The 22,843-nt window shown below is 37.8% G+C and overlaps 1 protein-coding gene across 1 annotated transcript in view; it reads left to right on the top strand.

Moving 5' to 3' along the window:
• ADCY2 (adenylate cyclase 2) overlaps positions 1 to 22,843 on the top strand; it is a 205,765-nt gene that overhangs the window by 124,868 nt on the left and 58,054 nt on the right. The window contains exons 5-12 of the mRNA XM_059477068.1: positions 7,767 to 7,915; positions 8,984 to 9,095; positions 10,158 to 10,285; positions 15,391 to 15,549; positions 15,939 to 16,071; positions 16,401 to 16,577; positions 17,918 to 17,961; positions 20,251 to 20,331. Of these exons, the coding sequence (XP_059333051.1) occupies positions 7,767 to 7,915; positions 8,984 to 9,095; positions 10,158 to 10,285; positions 15,391 to 15,549; positions 15,939 to 16,071; positions 16,401 to 16,577; positions 17,918 to 17,961; positions 20,251 to 20,331 (983 nt within the window). The remainder of the gene's footprint in view (positions 1 to 7,766; positions 7,916 to 8,983; positions 9,096 to 10,157; positions 10,286 to 15,390; positions 15,550 to 15,938; positions 16,072 to 16,400; positions 16,578 to 17,917; positions 17,962 to 20,250; positions 20,332 to 22,843) is intronic.

Genomic DNA, 22,843 nt, shown 5'->3' with positions numbered 1-22,843 from the left:
ACTCTAATACAGAGATTGACTTTTTTGATTCATTTCTGTTGATGTGGGGCCCTGCTTCTCACTGCTCTGTCTGACCCACTTTTTTAAGTGTTTTTGAGCTCCTGACAAGTGCAGCAGTGCCTGATAAGAATCTTTATTCTCAAAAATCTAGATTTTGATCTTCATTTTGTGTGGTGAACAACATTTGCTCCCTCAAAGGTACGCTATGTGTAGACTATCCAGTAAAATATTAGCAAATTGCCAGAAAGAAATCCATTCTTTCTTGTTTACTTGGCAATCTGTAAGCAGATGGCTAAAACACTAGAGGCAATGTTAAAGGTAAAAACTATCAGTTTCATGCTATCTAGAAGGCTGTGGAGGAGTGATGCTGTCAACGTGCTTCAGATGTGATCTTCTAGCTTAAATGCAGTGCTGTGCCTTAGAAATGCTTTTGGTTTTGCTTTGGGTTTGATGCTTTCAACCACAAGGTTTGGCTCTAAACTGGGCAGATGAACAGGAAACTTTGGTCTTTGAAAAAGGACTGTGTAGATACCTTTCAAGCAGTACTCTTGAATATCTTCCCTGACATGCCTCATAGATGGTTTGGAAGAAGAAAAATATGTAAAAACAGAGATGAGTTTGGTTTTCTTCATTTTGCTGAAAAAATAACAAAATTCTTCTCATCAAAATGTGAAGTGAGTCGTACCAGAGTTAAATAATTTATTGTTTAAAAGAATGGTATTGAGCAATTGCCAGCACTATAATACTTCACCTTTATTGAAGACTGATATAATAATAAATATGTTACACTCATCAGACTGATTCTTTGCAAAATGCTGCTTCTGTCTGTTCATCAGTTCTTGAAATATATAAAACTTAGAGCAAGAATTAATAGGATGAGACAGAAACAAACCTTGAAATTCTGTCTGTTAGTTAGGCAGATCTGGCTGTGTATGTTGGTATGTTCTCTTTTACTCTATTGTTGTGCTGTTTGGTGACTTGTCACTTGAACAGCCTCAGGATAGGCACGCTTTCTGAAGGTGTAGTGAACATTGCTTGCAAATTTAGTCCTAAACAGGCTGCATATGTAATCTATGCATTAACATTAAACATCCCCTAGGTTCTGTGTAGGAATTTGTCTTTGCCAAATACGTGGTGAGCCTGTGAATTTAAATGAGCTTTCAGTCTCCTACATTGAAACAGTGGTGGTGCTTTTGCATAGCTTTAGTATTTTTTGGATGTGTAGGTGACTGGTGAGGTGGCAGCTCTGCAGCAAACAAGCTGGGTGCACTGAGGGTGCACAGTGCTGTGTATTTAGCCTGCAAACCCTTGCCTTAAACTGACAGCTGCACTGGCTTTACTGCTCTTGTGAAGTGACCAGGTCACACCACTGATGTCTGGCAATTGCAGAATTATCTGCAGACAGCTGTCCCCTTTCTGGAGGCATGGCTGGAGCTCAGGGACTGAGTGGGAATGGCAGAGCCTCTTCCCAGGCAGAGGCTCCCAGGCAGCACTATCGGAGCAGATCCCTGTCTGGCACCAACCTGGGCCTCATCCTGGCCCTGGACCAGTCCCAGCACCTGGGTGGACACAGCCCATCTCCATCTGAGCTCGTGAAAACTGGCAGCCCCCACTCGGGGTCCTCCCCTTCCCATGGAAGCAGCTCCTGGACAGCTAAAGCTTGTTTTCTGCAGGATAATTTCATGAGTGCATTTGCATTTTGTGTTTGGGGAACTAGTGTGGAATGAGAGGATGGTACTTTCATTCCCCTTGTGTGTGTGTCGATTTTCTGATGTTGATACTGTAGCTCCTGGCATTGCACATTTGAAATTTCACCAAAAGGGTCATGAAAACAAAAAGCCTTATAGTATATCCTTATGCTTGGGGAAAGACTCATTTTCTAAAGAGAAAAAAATCAAAAATGGATGTCGTTAGCAGTGTGTGTAAGGGGATGTGGAATTTAGAAGACCAGATGAGAGTTCATAGTTCTGCCATCAGGAAAGATACTATCTGTGTCCTAAAGCCTGAACTAGCCACAAGCAAAAGCAACAATTAGATATATATATAAAAAGTTCAGAATGACAAGAGATGTGATATGTAGGAGATTTCTAGATGTCCTGAAAATTCCTTGATCCTTTTCTAGCTTTGTCTACGCCCATAAAATTTTGGAACTTTTCCAGGAAAAAAGCCATCATAACCAAGGAAGTGGCTGCCACTAGATAGAAAAGGTATAAACAATCAGTATGAAATAAAAGGTGCTGCTGTGATAGGATTGTATTTGGAAAGAAGTAGTAGAGTGATGTACTCAACAGTTTGGTAAGAAATCAAGTAATAAGAAAATATTTTTTAGTATTTAATGGGTACATGTTTGGGTTAAGTAACTTTCCATAATCAAAGGATTTCAGTAAGATATTTGATGCAGTGATGCTCAGCATAAAAGTGTTGACACTTCCTAGCAAGAGAGTACAGTCTCATAGATTTTGAGTGGAGTAACTGGAAATTATCAGTGGAGCTGTGTGTGTTATGTTCTGCAAGAACCTCATCTCATTGTTTATGCTGTTATATATTTTTTGTTAATGATCTAGGAGGTAAGTGAAGACATTCACAGACAATAATTTTTGCAGAAAATGTAAATACTGGTCTGATAATAAATACCATAATATTGAATACTTTATAAGCAATACTAATCAAGAGAGTTTTTTGTAACTTTCTCAAGATACATAATTCTAAAAGCGTATGGGCCATAGCTGGGATATTGTAAGGCTGCAACTTTGTACAATATTCTGGAGAAAGTAGGAGACATGGAACAGCAGTCAGGGAACTCCGAGGATGTTGCAACAGAAAGTTGCACCGAGTAAGTCATGGACATACTGAGGGAAATAAATGTATGCATATCTTTGCTTGTTGGAGCAACATGTTAGGATTTGTGTCAAGAAACCCTTAAAAATGCTTGAAGGTTGTTGAGGGTTTTGACAAGAGAGTGCAGGAAATACTTAGGAGAAGGAGATTTTTACACCTAAGTCTATTTACCTGATCAAAAAGACAGTTATGTGTATTTGCAGGAATAGGAGTAGGGACATTAATCTTGAGCTGAGAAAGATATAACAGGGCCAAGGCTTCAAAGTAAGAAATGCAGAACACATTTTTAACAGATTTTAACAGTTCAGGTGGTTAACCACTAGAAGTTGGTGAATTCTCCATCTATTGATGTCTGTGTAGTCAAGATTAAATACCTTTCTTGTTGTGTACAAGTAAAATCAATTTATTGGCTTCAGCACAAGTAATGAGGTTGATGGAGGTTATTAACACCAGCTAAATTTTAAGGAGATAATAGCACGTAATTTTTAAGAATTGTCTCATCTCTCAGTTAGGAGTCCAAGTTAGCTTTAAGAAAAACACTTTGCAACTCTTTATTCTTGTAAGTGTATTTAAGAGGATGATCATGAGGTCTGGGTTAACAGTATGGTACTTTGACAAATACCCTCTGGATCACCATCTCTATCAGCTCTTGACTGTTCTATCATTTTGTGATCAGGAATCAGAAAATTCATTTATTTTAGGTTATTTCTTTGTACATTTCAAGGGCAGCTTAAAATTTGATGGTATTAGTGTTTATTTCTAAACTTTATAGTGAAGCAGGATGCATGCATTGGCTAATTGTTTCTCGAGCTCTTATCACTGACTTACTGACCTGGTTTGTCAAACTCGCTAAAGAGATCATTAGATATATGCCACAGGAATCTGAAAACAAAACCCAACCTACAGAAAAGCAGAATTCAATAGTCAGTGCCCTCCATGACATTGACAAGGACAAAAATATCCTTATATGGGGTTATAAGGACAAAAATATTCCTATAGTCCTTCACTGATCTACAGATAGATAGTTTTTCTGCAGACTTCTTGAATATCAGAAGAAGCTTAGCAACAAAGATTGACATTTCTTCCAGTAAGACCAAAATGTGGACCTGCAGTTCCTTCCCTAGACAACAGAGAGAGAGAGAAGAGAGCATTGCTACCTCAGCATTTCAGTATTAGATTCTGTGAATTGCCTTGAAGGACTATTTCTCTCCATTGATAGCAAGACACAAAGTTGATTTTAATAGGGTGAGTCCTATCAGACTACCTTTGTTTTTCCTTAATGACATTCTGTTAGTTGTATTATTCAAGAAATCAGACTAGCTGAAAGAATATTTGGCCTTTAAATCTATAAATTCTTACATTTATGCTCAGTAAAGCATTGATCATGATGTAATCTTGTACAAATGAGTGAATCAGTATTGGTAGTTTGTATAACAAAACAGGAATAAGCAAATAAATAAAGCATTATTGCTTCAGGCCAAGAAGAGGTTGATTTGTGAAACATGCACTCTTAAAAATAACCTGTACCTGCTGTTTGAGGATATTGTGCTTGTTTGCTGCGGAACAGCATGGTATTTTGTGAGATACTCACGTGCAGCTGCCACCTTGCAGAAAACAGCACAATGTTCTTTCACTGAGCTCTGCCAGCTTGTTCTAGGTTAGAAAGCAACCAGAGTTTATCAAGTTTTGGAGGAGTGATAAGTAACTAAGAATCACTGCTAAAGTCATCTGGATGTTTCAGGGAAAATTCTGACAAAGGGTTCAACTTGGATGTGAGAGATTGAGAGAACAGGAGCTCAAATAACATTTTGACATAAACCACAGAAAATCTTCAGCTGGAGAATCCAGGGAGGATGCCTACTTGCTATCCTTCTAGTGGGGTCCAGGTGGAGAAGAGAGAAATACTTAAACTGTAGTACTGAAAGGCACTTTAATTTAGTATAGGTAGTGGGCTACATCTTTTAGCCCTAGGACTAGAAAGGTATCAGCTGGAAGTGACTTGAATGGTTGAGAGGAAAGCACAGTCCCAGGGAATAAGTCAGGAAAAAGTCTTGTGTGCATAAATCCCCTGAATGAGTCGGTAAGGTCATGTTGTTAATATTCTAGGGAAGGACATTTGTGAGGAGATTTTCATTGTCATAGCACAGCAGTTTCTCTTTCACCAGAAGCAGGTATTCTTATTTTCAGTCTGAAGACTTTTAAATGGTGCCTCTTGACCTGCATTCAGAATTATTTCAGCTTTTTTTCTAACAGACTGTAGTTCTGAGAATGGCTTCTCTGTCTACTACAAGTAAGGAAGATTTTTGTCTAAAAGCCTAAAAGTCTTGTATCTCAGTTCAGCTAGTTTTTGATGTGTAGATTTTCTATCCTTTTGAGAGAATAGTACAGAATGGAATGTATTACCAAATATAAAGCCAGCATAAGCAGTAGTCTTGATTTGTAGTGTTCCTTGCATTGTTCCAGTCTGCACGAGTTTCAGTGCAGAACATCGTGCACTACAAGCTGATCAGTAAGGGATTTTGATCCTTCCACTATGCTCTTTTGAGCCAACAGCAGTGAAAAAAAAGTAAGGAAGAATTGTTCTCGTGTGCTTTGTATTTCTTAGGATCTTTAGCTGACCAGCCCTGCCACAGTGCTCATAAATAGTTAAGATTCACCTTCTTTCACAGCTGTCTTTTGGTGAAAGAAATGAAAATGAACGATCCACATTATCACACAAGTGTGAAGTGTGAATGCTTGCAGCCTGCAGGATGGAGGGGGTGGCTGAAGGCTGTATATGCTCCTGGATATGGCAAGGTGTTCTGCAGTGTGCTTCACCAATTGCAGTTCTCTAAAGCAGCCTCTGGTTGCAGCTTTCTCGTTTGTACAGTGAAAATGGAGAAAGGAAAACATTCTTTGGAAGGAATTCTGCTGTGGTGAACAGCTTCATCAGGATGTTTAAACAGAATGGAATAGTGGGCTGGCCTGAAGAGAAAAAGAAGGGGAAATGTTCCATCTCTCCTGATGTCCCCTACAAAATGAGGGCATTCTGTTTTCCTTTTCCTCTATGATTCTTTAGCTTGTAGTTGACTTTATGCTGCTTTCTGTGAAAACTTTTTCTCTTCCTTTTTTTGCTTGCTTCCTTGAAAACATTTATGACTTTTGCTTTATGACCTTCTACCAGGCTTTCTGAGTTGCAAAGATGCAAGCAGTAACCTGGGCATTGTCTGCATCACTGTGTGTCTGGAATTGTAAGAGTCAAAGGAAGATAGTGAACCAGCTTGCATTTGCTATCCATAGTATAAAAAGAGTATAGTGATGTAAAATTTTTGCAAAGAGTGACACTTCTTCATTAACTGTGTAATTTCAGTTGTTAATGAGTCTGAACAATCCTGTACTGTTAGAGAAAGAGCAACCTGGAAGAGTAAGTTTTCATTATGCAAAAAATTGATTTGTTGTACAGATATTATTTACAAGTTAGCAAAATACCTCCAACAAGGAGCAGTGGAAGTGAAACATTGTCACTGAACATAAGCAATGAAAATACACTGGTCTCTTAGATGGGAACTTGCTAAAATGCCTAAACATATTAAATTATTCCTGCATTTAAGAAATAAATTATTAGTTCAATATTAATTAACAGCAAAGCAAGATTCTGTCTTGATTCACTGCAGTAGAAGTGTTTTGCCAAATATGTGCAGGATCAGTTTCACGGGGCCTCGTGTAATTGAATGCTATGCTTACAAGCGCACAAATGCTATGAGGAATGTGAGTTTGTCACTATACTTGACAGAGATAGATAGCCAAGGTTGCTGCAAATATTAGAAGAGTCTATAGCCCCGTTATTGCCTTGCTCTGCTCAAGGTCATCAGACCTGAACAGGAATAATTATCCCAGGCAGAGGATTGGATTAATGGCTACACCTCTTCTGGTACCTTCATGAACAGAACTGCAAAGTCTGCAAAAATATTCTTGTGAACCAAAGAGCATGCAGCATTCTGAGCAACACCTGAGAATCATGCACATTTTGAGGTCATCATCTTTTCTGGTGTAGCTGTTTCTGTCTCTGTCAGGGCCTTTTTCAGTTACCTTCCCCCTCTTCACTGGTTCAGGCTTCCGGTTTTTTATCCTTAGCCAGAAGGAGTCTGTCCTGTCTGCCTGTGAGAAAATGGGAAATTCTTGTTCAGTTTCAAGATGGAATATGATAAAGCAAGAAGGATTTTTTTTTGCAGAGTTCTTGTTGATCTGGTTTCCAGAGAAGTAGGAAATCAGTCTAAAGCTGTCACAGGTGAAATGAGTGAAATGGAAGTGTCAGAGAGCTTTAGAAGAGGAAGACCATAATGACAAATGATGAGGAAAAATAAGTAGGGTTTGGTTTTTTTAAGTATTCTACATGCTTTTAGGTTAATTAGAAAAAAATTGTCAAATACCATATTAAAGGAGAGAGTACCTATCAAAATGCTTTGCAAAATTCAACATTTTCAGCATATTGTGTCTGTATTTTATTTTAGGCCTAACTGCTAAAATTATGGCAGAGCATTTAAAATTTATGAAAGGAAAAAAAAAGATGTAGCGTATTTCTGCTTGAATCAAACTGCATTTCCATTTAAGTCCTCTGGACTGGCCTTGTGACTCTTGTTTCATTTGCTGCATCCTGCTCAGATTTTGAATAGATTCCTGTAGATAACTTCATCAAACCTTAAGCTTTAGCTTAAGCTTTTTCTAATATACACAAAACCTTGAAGAAGGCAGGTATTACTTGGAAATGTGTGTATGGCTCTGTCACACTCCTCAAGGTACTGATTAATTTTGGAGCCTCCACCAGTTCTGGGTGCAAGCCTCATCAAAATGTTCTGTGGTATTGGCAATAGGGTGTGCCTTGCACAGTATTGATGCCAAGCTAAATTTATTCTCCTTAAAGAAACTGTGGATTTCATTTTAAATTTTAGGAGCGTCTTCTACTTTCTTTACTGCCTGCTCACATTGCCATGGAAATGAAAGCAGAGATCATTCAGAGGCTACAAGGTCCAAAGGCAGGCCAGCTGGAAAACACCAACAACTTCCACAATTTGTATGTCAAAAGGCACACCAATGTAAGGTACTGTACTGTAATAACATGTATCAACAAAATTCAGAAAAAAAATTGAAAGAAAGGGTTAAGGGAGGAATTAAGAAAACATTTTTAAAAATATGCTCTTGAACAACTTAATATGTAGCATCCTTTAATTTGATCAAATGCTGACAGTGCTACATTCCAGAAGAGCACAAAGGTGTTAATACAAAGGAGTTGTTGAGAAAAAGACACATAATACTAGGCTTTTTTTCATAATGTCTTCATTTTTCAGATTGAATTACTAAATCCTGCTTCCATGTATGCTAGTCAAAATTGTAATTCGTGTCAGTGGTATGATTCAGATTTTGCAATTTTCTTAATTGGAACAATTTCTCAGGACTTGTATCATGTAAACAGAGGCAGCTGTATCACATACGTATTTTACACAGTACCTGAGATAAAATATTCTGCTGACATCTAATTATTTATTATTTTAAAATTTCTAGTAGCTGGAAAAATAAGTCACTTTTATTTCAAACATTCTTTCTTCTTAACAACGTTCTTTTTCCTGTTTTTGTTTGGGTTTTTTGTTTGTTTGTTTTATTGGTTTTTTTTTTATTTTATTGGACAGTTAGTTTGAATTATATTCTTAGAAACTGATTTATTACAAATGTTGTAGAACTTTTGAGGAGGCTCATGTTCTCTTGTGAGCACAAATACTCTTTTGAAACTATTATATTGCTACTATTATACTGTGGATTTGTGACTAGGAAAAATATTTCTATTTTTCAATCCCATAACAGATAGAGGTATAGAATATTTATAAATACCTATAAATATAGGTATTCCTATAAATGTTATACCTGAGGAGGTAATACTTATAAAGGTACATACAGGTGTATATTACGTATAGCACAACACCCATAAAGGCAAATATACGTTTTCCTATAGACGTAGCTATATTTATTGCTCTACATTTAGTAGTGGCTGTTTTGGGTGTGGGCATATCCCTGTGCAATCCAGGGCGCTTGCTTTCAGGTTTTGCTGCTGGTTGATGGATCTGAGTGCTGCAGAAGGAAGCCGTGAGTGAGATTCTGTTAATTTGTGTTGCAGCATCTTGTACGCGGATATCGTGGGATTCACGCGCCTGGCCAGTGACTGCTCGCCAGGAGAGCTGGTGCACATGCTCAACGAGCTCTTTGGCAAGTTTGATCAGATTGCCAAGGTGGGTTGCTATGGGCTGCTGCTGTTAGTTTGAATAAGAAAATCATCTTTAATTTTTTTTTTTTCCTCTTGGGGTCTTTGTGCAGCATTTCTGAGACTTTGACAGGGAGACTGGATTTGAAACGTGTGAAGAAAATGATCTGGCTCTGGTCTGAGTGCAACAGTGCATTTCTGCCAGAGTGACAGTCTGTGAAACCCAAGATAGCTCTCTAATAGGACCAATAGAGACAGCTCATGGAGCCCAACAAGGCTTAATGGCAGATGAACACTTCTTTAAATAGATTTTTTGCAATATCAAGGATTAATAAACTCAAGATAGAAAAGTGTTAGTCAGTGTTCTGGTCTCAGAAAAAGCATTTATCAGACTGAAGGAGAAGAGAGACAGTATTGATCCAATCAATTTTAATTACTGACCACAGCCTCTTTATTTCTCAAGAAAAGAGTCAGATACAATCAGAATTTTTTCTTCTGCTTATTTAGGTGTAGTTTTTATAAAAATTAAATTAAACTTCATGTCTGAAAGTAAAATCAGAAGCCTCAGAATAGATAAAATTTCCTGTGTTTTTATTTGTTGAAAAATTGTTGTCAAGTATTTTAAAATTTAAATTAAATTAAAAGTAAATTTCAGTTTTTAAAAAATAGAAATCTTTACATGATCTTAGAGTAGAAAATATAGAACTACTATTATGATTTCTAGCTTCTGGAAGCATTCCATAGTATATCTTCATAGATGTGAATGTGGAAGACTATGTCTTTTGATTTCATATTTCAAACAAAAAGGCTTTATTTAGATTGAGGACATGACAGTTTAACTCAGTTCTTTATTCTCAAGTGTGAACTTGTTTTGCAGTGCTTTTTCCTGTTAAGGACCATAACTGGTGGAGGGATCAACCATACAAAACTCTCTCAAATGTTTCTGCTGTAGCAAGCCCTTTTGTACTGAAAAAACTTGAGCAGAAGGACTGTGCTAATGTCATTTAAGTCAATCTTTGTAACAGTAACTCTTCATTTATGTATTTCAAATTGAAAGTCACTGTCTCACCTTGCTTTTTTTTTCCTCCAGGAAAATGAATGTATGAGAATTAAGATCTTAGGTGACTGCTATTACTGTGTTTCTGGACTACCTATATCTCTTCAAAATCATGCCAAGAATTGTGTGAAAATGGGACTGGACATGTGTGAAGCCATTAAGTAAGTACTAAACTTAAAAAAACCCCTTTAAAACTAGTCCTTCACTAAAATTAATATACATAGTTGAGCTGCATTTTGCAAAAATGTGTATCATCTGGAGATCTGGATATTTGGGAGTCTTCTGTATGATTTATTTTTCCTAATAAGCTGGACTTTGATCTTAAACCTCGGTGTGCTCTTCTGTAAGTTCCAATTTTTGTGTTTTTGTCTAGATTACATTAACCACTGTCCATTTAGCAAAGTGGGAGATTGGCCCATCCTTGTGAGGTATATGTGTGGTGTGCCTCTCACAATGAAATGGATAATTGTGCTGAACTGTGTTGATCTTAATGTCTAATGAAGTAGCCATACAAAATTATTCCTCTAATCCTTAAATGTGTGTTATTGTAGTCACAAGAGGGATTTGGCTTTTAGTTATCTGGTCTTCTAACTCAATCCAGGGTAATTACTGTATGGGTAGGTTGACCAAAGCAAATTTCGTTCTTTTCCCTTTTATGTGTTCATGGGAAAGTAGTATTTTTGGAAACAAGTATTTTGATCTCCTTGCTTTAGTTTTGTAAAAGTAACCTCAGTACAGGAATCAGGTTGTTGCATTCTCTAAAATGTTGTTTCTTCATCCAAAAATGGTTGTAACTTACGTAGTGTCCAAAGAAGTCTAATTTTTAAATGGTACTTGGGAGAATTTCTCCTTGCCAAGCAAGATAAAAGTCTCTACAGATTTGATTGCATTTCAGTCACTTTCACTGGATGCTTTCTCTTTCTCACTTAGTATAACAATTAAGCCATTTGCTTTTTTAGCATACTAGGAAGTAAAGCTACCATCCCTTCTGTAGAGCAGTTGGTAAGAGGGTGTCAGTCCCAAAGTTCTGGCCCTCCTTTTGGTTGGCTTAAATATGTCAGGATTTTTTCCCAGCCTTTGAGTAAAAATGAGAGCTTTCTGGTTTGCATTTCAAAACATCTGTGTGCTGTGTGAGAAAAGTGAGTTAAAAGTATTTGCATAGAGTTTCTGGTCAACCTGATGTTTTGTTACTTAAGAGGAAAAAAATATAGGAGGTTACAGGGTGGTGAAAAAAACAACACTAAACTTGAGCCATAAAGTGCCCTTCACAAAGAACCAAAGTATGTCACACATCATAATGCAATGTTTTACTTGAGCTCAGAGAGCAATCTGTCAGTTCCTCACACTTCAGAACTTTCAATCTTCTCTGAAACAACTTTCTGCTCAGGCTGCTATCAAGTATGTTCATTGTTAATGCTGTGTGATCAGGTTCTTGGTAACAGCAGCCTTATAGACTACAAAATTATAGGTTAGTTGTAAAGCATATTCTGATCTGACTTTATTACTGTAGTCAGAAACCACAATGCTCCCATAGACAGATGCCGGATAACCACAGCCTGTTTACAGAAGGAGTGAGGAATCTGAGGAATCTGTACCCTGTGTTTTCAAATCCTTTCAAAGTATTATGTCAAGTGTTGCAGCCTGCAGGTGAATGAAAATTGCTGATTATTAACCAACTCCGTATTTTGTTGTGTGATTGCTGCATCTTTGTATGGAAGCATCTCCTGACATACTTCTGTGCCCTGTAAAATGAGAAGTAGTAATACTCTTGCTATTGGCAGTGTGTCACTCAATATGTTTGACTTGCTCTATCTGAAATATCTTTTTTGTCAGATAGAAATTATTGTTACATTCAGTCACTGAGGTGCAAACTGCCCCCTCGGTGTGTAAGCTACTGAAATAAAGTAGTTTGCTGTTTATATTAGCAGTTCTATATAGATTTTACCACCTGAATATGGTTTCAGTTCCATTTCTCTTTGAAGCAAAAAAGGAGGAATTCTGCCAAATTGACAGGGGATCTGTACTACAAAGTCTTATTCAGTCTTCTTCCCTAATGTTGTGTAGCTCCATTTTGAGCAATTCAGCTTTCCTATGCTATGAATTGTTCCCATTTAAACATGGATTTTAGTCCCATTGATTAAGTGCTTTGCTTCTCTGCTCTGTGTTGGAACAAATCCATTGTTTCTTATAGTCTGCATCCTGCTTGCCCAAGAGTGGGATGCTCACTTTATCAAGCCATAAATGCCAGTGCTGCCTGTGATGCTGAGAGCTGGCCACCTTAACTGGATGCTTTAAGGACAGAGCTTATCTGTTGAGGCAAAATATTTTTGTGTGTGAATATATGTGTATGTGTTGTTTCCATTCAGCTCAAACTCTGCCTCCTTGTCTGTCTGGTGACTTCCTTATTTGCATGTTTCTCAGTCACACATTCTCAAAGGCTTCCTTTGATTTGGTAGCATGAAACAAATTCTATTTCAGAGGAGAGTGAAAGAAACTGTTGGATATAAGATGGGTATATCATTTTGAATGCTAGATAAAAAAGAAAAAAATTCTTTTAGGTACGATTTCATTCCTGCAGGTCTGATCCAAAAGGAAACTATGCTGTTAAAGCTGGCAGTTTGCAGGGAATTAAATGCCTAAGGTTGACTCAATGTGTTAAAGTGTGTAAGGAAGGGTTAGGGGAGTCTTATATACCTTGGTCCAGAATTATAGATGAAGAAAGCTCAGGTAAAGTTTATAGATGCTTTCCTAAAGACCTGAACTCTTTCTTGTATGGAGGAAAGTTACTACAATTACCTGCAATATAACCACACCACTGAAAAATGCAGAATGCTTTCAAACTCAAATTTCACATTGCAATAGGAAAAATACAGTTTGATGAATATTTTGACTGCCCAGCCAGGCTGGGCACACAGACTGTGCTGTGCTGAAGGAAACCAGAGAGACAGGGGAGCACAAAATGAAATAAAGGTGGGAAGTTTCAGATATGCTTCTGTAGGTAATGCAAACGTCCTCTGGGGATGTGATAGCCTACATTCTTGAATGCATTCAGTGCCTGCATTGTCATGGCAGTTGTTCAAAGAGATCAGGAGAGAAGAGGTGGTAAATCCTAATTCAGTTTAGAGTTACACTGCTAATTTAATGTCTCCTGTGGTTTCTTTAATTTGTGAGATAGAAAAAGAGATTCAGTTCTGGTACAATTCTGTTTGCTCCCCTGCTTAAATCCTGAGAGCTTATTATAAAGCAGACTTTATTCCCCTTGCTCTTGCTTTATTCTGAAGAATATGGAAGGGCAGTCTTTTGACAAGCGCTCCTAGAGGATAAATGTTCCACTTCCATTTTGCCCAGTATTTTAAAACACTTTTTTCCAAAGTGCTAGGCTTATGTCATACACCTTGTGGAGAGCAAAGTGCTGTTTGTGAGTTGCAAAGTGCTTACAAAGATCATTTACAGGCAGTTCATTTTCAAGTGTGTCAGCTACACAAGAGCAGTGTAGAATGGCAATATGAAAAGAAATACCAATAAACACTTGAGAGAGACAGATGGAATTAAAATACTTTCAGTCATGGTCCTGTTATTTTCATTTCCCAGGGAAAAAGCCAATTGAGAATTACTGCTTAAATGCAGGATTTACCATATCAAATTAGGCCTCTTGCATTCTATGTTCCCTTTCAAAAAAAAGAGGAAACTGTCACATTAATTCAACAATTCCAAAGGTATAGAGGTGATGATTCTTATCACTGAGACTGAAGATGTTGCTAGAACTGTGCACCCAACTTCTATACAGGAGCCATTTGGTTTCCTTATTCTGTAGTTGTTTCTTCCCTTAACATCCCAAATTTCTCCAAGTGTGTGTGCACGTTCCTTATTACTGGCTAGGTTTGGGTCCACACCAATTGGGGTTTGATTACATAAATCTGGTTAAGTTATAATCTTCCCATTTCTTGGAGATGTCTAAGCCTGTAGATATCTGAATTAGTTTTATTACTCTTTATATATGTGGTCAATACCCTTGTGACATATGTCTGGAAATGTTCTGGTTCTTTGACCTCAGTCGCCCACCAGTGATTCAGAAGAACTGCTTCTGCAGAGATAACTGCTTATCTTATGTGCAGGGCTCTTTTGAGATTTGGAGTGGGGTGAACAGGTACTTAACTGTAGGGGGATAGAATATAAGAAAATAAAGGTAGTGTAGAAAGTAATCTTACCCCTAAGGAGTTGCAGCTTGGCTGATTATCAAAGATTAGGATCAGGCCTGACTTTAACAGGCCACAGCTGTAACCAATGAGAAGAAGAGTGCTATAAAAGAGTGGCGACTGGTTGAGAGGGGAATTGGAGTCAGTTGACTCTTTTGTGAAGAAGAGTCAGTGCTTGGAGGAGCTGCTCACAAGAAACACCAAGGAGGTATGAAGCTTTTGTAATAAGGAGACAACAGTATGGAACCCCTGCAATAAGATGACGACACTTAACTCTCTGACTGGAAAGGTCAAAGATTTAGATGTGGTCTAGACAGTGAAGGTAGCCTTTTATTTGCTGTATAATGTTCTAGAGGGTGCAGCATTCACTAAGCATGTGGAAAGTTGTTGAGCCTACCTTCTCCACAGCCTGAATGGCCCTGAGCCTCTATCCCCAAAGACTGTACAAGCCCCTGCTTGTGGAATATCCCGAGGTGCTGTGGTTTTCATCCTTCCTCTCAGATATGAGAAGGTCTCTGCTGTAAACATTGGGGTCTTTAAGTAGAAGGATGCGTAACAGTAGTTCCAGACCTCCAAAAGCAGCCTGTAGAACAAAAGCAGTCCTTACTCCGTTCTACCATGAGACTAAATATTTCCACTATTCACCACAGTCCTCCCAAATAATTTCAGATGGGTATAAAGGAAGGAACTTCAGACACAGACTTGAAAATTAATATTTCTCCAAATTATTACAAATAGAGATAATAGGAAAGGTAATATAAAATCATAGCATTAAAAGAATGGAGGCAATGTTAAGAAGAGGTAAATGTTATTACTGTAGTTACTGCTACTTTCATAGAGTCATAGAATGATAGAATGCTTTGGATTGGAGTGGTCCTTAAAGACCATCTAGTTCCAACTCACCTGCCATGGGCAGGGACACCTCCCACTAGAGCAGGTTGCACTGAGTCACACCCAACTTGGCCTTGAGCACTTCCAGGGGTGTGCCATCGTCATGATTTGACTGGTAAATTAAAAGAAAACAAAGGGCCTGTCATGTGTATTAACAGAGGCTTTGTTGTCAACCACAGGAAGGTAAGAGATGCGACTGGCGTGGACATCAACATGCGCGTCGGAGTGCACTCGGGGAACGTGCTCTGCGGCGTTATTGGGCTCCAGAAGTGGCAGTACGACGTCTGGTCCCATGATGTGACCCTGGCCAATCACATGGAAGCTGGGGGAGTACCAGGGTAAGAGTCTTCTCCGTTAACCTTCAGACATGTGGATTTTTCAGTCATGGAAAAATGCATAGGCACCATGTCCTAAGCTATCAAGCATCATGGAGATGCCTGAACTAATTCTTAGGTGCTGTCTTGAGGAAGAAAAAAAAAAAAAAAAACAAAACTGGGGCACTCAGTATTTACTGTGATCTGTGATTTAAGGAGCATTTTTTTTCTGCATGGAAACCTTTAGATTTATGTCCATTAGAACTTCTAAAATTTAGATTAGATTGACTGCAAAAGAAGTGAGCAGCAAATAAAAGGTGTATCCAAAAGCAAGTAAAAAATGTTGATCCGGCTTAAATGATGCTTTTGATCAGTATTTGTGACTTTGTCCTTCTTTTAAAATACAATTTCAGCCGTGTTCACATCACCTCAGTCACCTTGGCACATTTGAATGGAGCTTACAAAGTGGAAGATGGGGACGGAGATGTGAGGGACCCATATCTGAAAGAGCATAATGTTAAGACTTACTTTGTAATCAATCCTAAGGTTAGTAGTACTTTTATTTTGTGGCCAGTCATACTTGTTTTTGAGCAGGACCGCTAATCTCTTTATTGAATAATTCACTGCAATAAGATATTGATCAGGGCTGTTACTGATGCCTACAAATATGTAATGTTTGCAGTGCAAATGTTTCCCGCTCTTCAGAAATAAGTCTCTGATGTTTCCCAGCAATATCATTAAGAATTGCAGTTTCTTAGCATCTCTCCATTTATAAGCCCCTAACCATGGAGCTCTGTGGTGCCAGATGATGCACTGCTGCTTCAGAAGGTCACGAGCACAAAGGCTGACATCACCTTTTGTCCTCTGTCCACCAGGGAGAGAAGCGGAGCCCTCAGCACCACATTCGGCCTCGGCACACTCTGGATGGAGCCAAAATGAGAGCTTCTGTCCGCATGACCCGGTACCTGGAGTCCTGGGGAGCTGCCAAGCCCTTTGCACACCTGCACCACAGGGACAGCATGACCACTGAAAACGGCAAGATAAGCACAACAGTAGGGGCCTACTTATGTCATTTTGTACAATATAGCAATATTTGAAAGGAAAAAGCTGCTCGCTGCTAAATGCCTGCTTATTTCTGGTAGAAGATGATACATGTAATTGTACAGGGCATAAACACAGTGAATTTGCTGGAAGCTTTTCCAGTTTTGGATTAGGGTGTAAGTGCATCCCTGAATTCAAAGGAGTCTGGCACACTTATTTAAGTACAACATTTGACCCTCTGAGCTCAGACCCCCCACCAAGTCACAGCATGTGCAGTGGCTGCTCTTCATCTTGTGGGAAGATATTTTGAACATAAAGCCAGAATGCAACACCTTTAGGAAGGAAATCCTTTAATACAGAGAAATTCCTAGAGATTTATTGGCTGTTCAGCTACATTCTCCATTTAGAAGATGGCCAAACATGGAACAAAGGCTGTGAAGTTAGAATAATCCCTGTGATACTTTAAGTGGACTTTATTCAGAGTACCCCAGGAACCAAATCCATACTTACTGTAACATCTACCTTTTGAAGGTGCACCTACAAGACATTAGTTGTGGTTGAAGACCTGAATTTTAGAGTACTGTATTTCACTGTTGCATCTTTTACACTAAAATTAAAAATTACTTTTTAATTTTACTAATACTGTTATGCTGCTGTCAGTAAGATACAATCTACAGCTTGAACATTGCGTTATCTTCTACTTCTTAAAAGAAAATGCATGAAAGCAAATTGTGATCATTTTCAACAATATATGAGATATATATATTTCAATATATCACACCAGTACAGGAACAAAACATTCAGTTTTGCTCCTGTGCTGGTGAGATATATTGTTTTCTTTAATAAATATAATGCATCAGAATGAGGATTCTGACAGGTTCATTACAGGAAGTACCCAGCCATCACTATTAATCACAAAAAAAATGTGGCTGTGATGGCTGCCATTGCTATTAATTAAAAAATAATGGCCGTTGTCTGTATTTGGCCACTCAGATCTGTTTTTTTCAAAACCACTTAAGATTGGTTTTTGCTGAAGCTGGCAGGAGTTTGGGCTACATCCAGAGAGTGGTGACATCAAAGTTCTTGTGGCAAAGCAAAACACTCTTGGATTCAGACTGTTGTATTAGTTTATCCTGTGTTTATACAGATAGAAGAGTTTTATTCCAGGTCACTCGATCTTCACTTTTTGCTGGATTTTTCTTTTAGACAGTTTTAATTGAATGTTAAAAGTATTCACACTGGAAACTTTTCTCCTTACTTGACCCTGTTGTCAACACTGTTTTAAAAGCAAATTAATATTTTTAAAGTCTAGTGTAATTAATAGGGTTCTTTTTGTTTGCTTGCTCTTTAGGATGTTCCCATGGGGCAATATCATTTTCAGCGTTGCAGAGAAAGGTAAGTCAATCTTAAAAAATTACTTATTCATAGAAAGTCCATATAAGTAGACAGACATAGGTATGCTTTCAAATATTGAGGGCCGTTGCTCACATAGACTGTTTTTTATGTAAGTGCTGATACCTCTTACATAAAGAAGGGCTATGGAAACAGATCTGGCAGACATCTTTCTTATGAATTGCAAATTCACTTCCTGATAACAAATAGCTTTATTCTGAGTTGGTATGTTGGGGACCTACTACAAACCAGGTACTCTACCAGTGGGAAGAAAATGATACACAGGAAAATTGGGATGAAGCCCAGAGAGGGGTAATAAAAGGGAAGATGGAAAGGGCTGTCAAAATTTTTTCTTACAACAGCTAATAATATGTACTAAAAGAGATATTTTGTGTATTTGTTTAATTGCCTTTTATTTGTATTGTGGTTTATTATTTCAAAGCCTTTAGTATGTTTGCAGTAGTAGATATTCAAAAGGTATTTTGTGGTCTTGTATAGTGCTCCTGCTACACAAAATGTTTGCAAGATCACAATACCTTTAAGTTTTCCTGGTGCTGCTTGGTACCTTGATGACTAGGGCAAGATGGTGATATCATCAATACTGTGAAGTAATTTAAATGAACCTCCTAAAAATTAGAATTGTTATTGTCTCTGGTTACTATTCAATTATCTGAAATATTGTAAGTTCCAGAAGGTGAACAAGTTTTGACTGAACATGCATGATATTAATAAAAAGAGTCTTAATTCTAAAAATCCACATTTATATTTGGACAGTATGTCCAAAGACTTTCTATCAGTCAATGAAAGACCATTGGATTGTGACATTTGGAATTCAGTTCTGAGGTGTTCTTGCTTTTGTGTTTCTAAACGCTATTCCAGAAGAGGTTCAGAAGGTACAAAAAATGTGTCTTGATACCATATCATGGAAGGAATTTCTTCCATTACTGGTGTCTAATGTCCATAGTGAGGCAGACCTGTAACTAGGATTCTAGATAAGCTAGTTAATCATTCTCACAGGATAGAGCTGCAGTGATCAGAAGCACTTTGAAAATCAGTATTTTATTAGAATATGCAAATGTAGGGTTTGAAGTTTGACTGTAGGCTTCTGTTTGTGAGAGTCTTAGCTCTTATTCATTACACAATAGTCTTATGTTGTAAAGGACCTGCCAAGAGGATTATCTGTGGTTGGACAATGTCTCCTCATCTGTCTATGCATTTCTCTTGGGTTGTTTCTGTGATCGATTTCTGTAAAAACAAGTTTTAAGCACTTTCTTACCTAAATTCACTAGCATTGAATAGGCATGAAATCACTTGTGTAATTTTTTAAGTTTCTGTAGGTCCACTAATACAGTTGCTGTATTAATTGAAACTTACAACAGGTTATCAATTTTAGAGAAATAACCCAAAAACTTGATGTTGAGGAAAATTTGTGTTTGACTGGGTTCAACTTGTAAGTTAAGAATATTTTGGTGAGGAAATAGTCAAATTTCAGATCTGACTAGTGACTTCTTAGAAAACACTGGTTTTAAGTTAGCAGTGAATTTTGGTTTTCAAATACAGACATCACTATCAATATTTGAGATATGTCATTTTCAGGGAAAGAACAACTACTGAAAAGATTGATGTTTGCTGGAATTTCTGTTACCAAAGGTAAACCCATTGTGATGATCCTCTGTTGGGTTCATGCTGAGTCCAGTCAAAAGTAAAGAAGCTTTTTTATTGCAGATGAGTTACAAGGCTCATAAATAGAGTAATAGCATGTGTGTTTGAAACTAATTTCAGTCAGTGCTCAATTTTCTTATTAAAAAGAGTAAAGTGCTTCCAAGAAAAGAAGAGTTGGCAGGATTTTGTTAGAGGATACCTATTATGCCTCAGTGCACTAATACTTTGTGCTCATCATGCAATTCTGACAAGGTTTCTTTAGGAAAAAATCCTGCAAGAAACAGGAATGTTTTATGAATTTGAGCATATTCCCATTCTTTTTCATGAATTTATAAGACTGTGGAAGACTTTCCTTTGACCAGCATTTCTTGACCTCTCTTGGCTTTTTATGAAATATTTTCTTGTGTTTGTATTGAAGTGCTCCCTAATAGCTAAACTCTAGATTTGTGAGAGTGTGTGTTTGTGTGTGAGACTGTGGCTTATGATGGTTTCTTAAGAGCTTATTAAGAGGGTCATTTTGCCTCATGCCTGTAGTTGCTATTGCAGTATAAGTGTTAAAAATTGATGATAAACTCACAAGTTTATGATAGCTGTTGTTTTTGAAGTAACTTCACGCATTTTTCATTTCAGAACAAAATCACAGAAAAGAAGATTTGAGGAAGAATTGAATGAGAGGATGATCCAAGCAATTGATGGAATCAATGCCCAAAAGTATGGCTTTATCCTCTATCCTTTGTCTTTGTCCATTCCAACTTTGACATAAAGCTGCAACAGAGGGCAGTGTTTAATATTTTTTGCTTCCACATGCACACCAAGTCTGAAAACAGTAAAGGTGTTACTAGTACGGGTGGAGGACGCCCTGCACATTATGAAGATAGGCTGTAAAGTGACATTTTCTGCTGTATGAAATAAGACAGTGCCTGTGAATCATGGTGTGACTGAGGTATTGACTTGTCTTGATCTGCCTGGTAGAGGGAGTTTGCTCTGTAAGTGTTTGTCTGTAGGCTCATGGCTGTGACACTACAGATTTATCTTACCTGGGGGCAGAGAAGTAAGACGCAAGAAATGACTGCCTCAGTCAGAATGATTTTCACATCATTCTGATGTGAAAATTGATGCTTCCTAATTGTCACAGAAACAATTCCTCAGGATCAGAAACTTTCTGTGAAACGGTGGTTTAATGTCTCTCAGTTAGTTGCTTGGTTTCTTAGGGAAAGTTAATCTTGATGGCATATTGGAATTGCTGGGTGAAACAACCTGCCATGTATTTTTTTCCATGTCCTAAGAAGAGCTGGAGGCAGTATGAAGTTTTTTGTTTCCTGGTGAATAGATAAGGCTAGAAAGAAATCAATTCCAGTCAAAAAATAAGTGTTCAAGCTTCTTATATTTCTCTGATGAAATAAGGGAATTGCTGTTCAAAAGTGTGGACAATAATTGCGGTGAAGTACACGTTTCCCCCCCACTTCTGTTACTCAGCTGAGTATCACACCTAATTATTAAATATTCCTATGTCGCACTTTGGTTTTTTTCATCTTTTAGTCCTATTAAATGGTACTTGGATTTAGGAAATTTTTTTCAGCAATTAGAAGACTGTTGATATTTGTATGTCATAAAGAGAACACAGTGGAATAGGGTAGGTAATGTGTTAAGCAAAGCCTTTTGATTGCACTAGACTTGCCTAAAACAGATATATAAATTTTGGCAGGCTTTTTGTGTCTTTAGGTATACTCGCTCTGATGAAAGGATTTCAAAAATTATGTTTTGATGTCAAAAGTAAAGCATCTGTATAAAGGCATTAAAATATTGGTGTGACCCTATTGTATGTTGTTTTATCTCAGACAATCCTCATCTTATCTAATTAGCACATAAAATTCAGAGAAACTTGGGGAAAAAAAAGGTTTCTGAAAAAGTTTCATTGCATCTTGTGAATTACAAAGGAAACTGCAGAAAGATAAGAAATGATCTTATATATCAGTAAGTCTGAATGTCACCTTCCAAAACTAAATTCTCTACCTAGCTCTGTATTGATTTGCTGAATGAATCTCTTAAAAGCTATGATTCAATTCATTAATACTCAGGGATAAGTTATGAAAAGTGCTGATTCCTCAAATGTCAAGGTAATTCAATAATAGTTTAACTGTGTGAAGTCTAAGTGCACAAAAAAAAAGGTAAATAAAATACTTCCTACATTTAGGACACAAAACCAATCACATTTTTGTTTTATTTATTATTGTGCATATTTTTGGGCTTCACTTTTTCATCTGTAAAATGAAAGTAACATTATTAGCTAGAGTGAATAATTGGTTGAAACTAAACTAAAGGTTTTGTGAATCAAGGAGAAATTTTAAGAAAGTCTATGAGAAAACTGGCATTTCTAAATGTTTTTAAGTGTAACATTTGGATTATATGGCAAATAGGTCTAGGACTGACTGAAGAAAATTTAAAAAACATTGTAAGAGTGAGTGAAGAACAAAGAGCTTCTGTGCCTTAGCCATTAGGGTGTAACATCCCATGGGCTTCTCCATGGGCTTCTTTTCCCTGTATCTTGAGCAAAGCACTCCTGGCTCCAAGTGCCTGTTCTGTGCAGGCTGGGGATGAGCAGCCCTAGCTAAGCCATTCCAATCCTTGGTGCTTAGGGAACTCCTGTAGGACATGAGATGGAGGGATGGCCATCTGCCAGCTAAAAATGCACCTATGGAGGGCTAAATATATGTACGTGCAGAGGGGGCTGAAGTAAAGCCAGTTGGTCTTTGGTGAGCAGGTTGCTGTGCTAAAGGGACACACACTCTCTTCGCTCTTTGTTCCTTTAAGTCACAGTGCTGCTATGTTTTGTGCATAATTCCTTGCTGTACATTATCAAGCAGTACAAGCCCCATGAAACCACATACCTCTGTGGATACAGACAGAATTCAGATGTCTGTCTGCGTTGTCCCTGGAATTGCAAAAGAATTTAAGCCAAACTTTGGTACCTAGTTTCCCAAGAGACATGTCCTCATGTACTTGCAAACACTTTGGCAATTTCCAGACCCATCAGGGAGTCAGGTTGAAGGCAGAATTTTTTAGCCCTTGTGTCTGTGCCAAAGGTGTGTGACTTCATGCTTCCTCTTCTGAACTCAGTCTCCACTTCCATTTGTGTTGTGCTGTTTCCCTCATCTCAGACCTCTCAGTGTCTGCTATGTAAAACCAGTACAGGTTTTATTGTGAACTTTTAAGAAGAACTAAA

This window comes from Ammospiza nelsoni, chromosome 1 (genome assembly GCF_027579445.1).
Source record: "Ammospiza nelsoni isolate bAmmNel1 chromosome 1, bAmmNel1.pri, whole genome shotgun sequence".
Taxonomy (NCBI): domain Eukaryota; kingdom Metazoa; phylum Chordata; class Aves; order Passeriformes; family Passerellidae; genus Ammospiza; species Ammospiza nelsoni.
The sequence above is the reverse complement of the archived record's forward strand: the minus strand, read 5'-3'. Positions and strand labels throughout refer to the sequence as shown.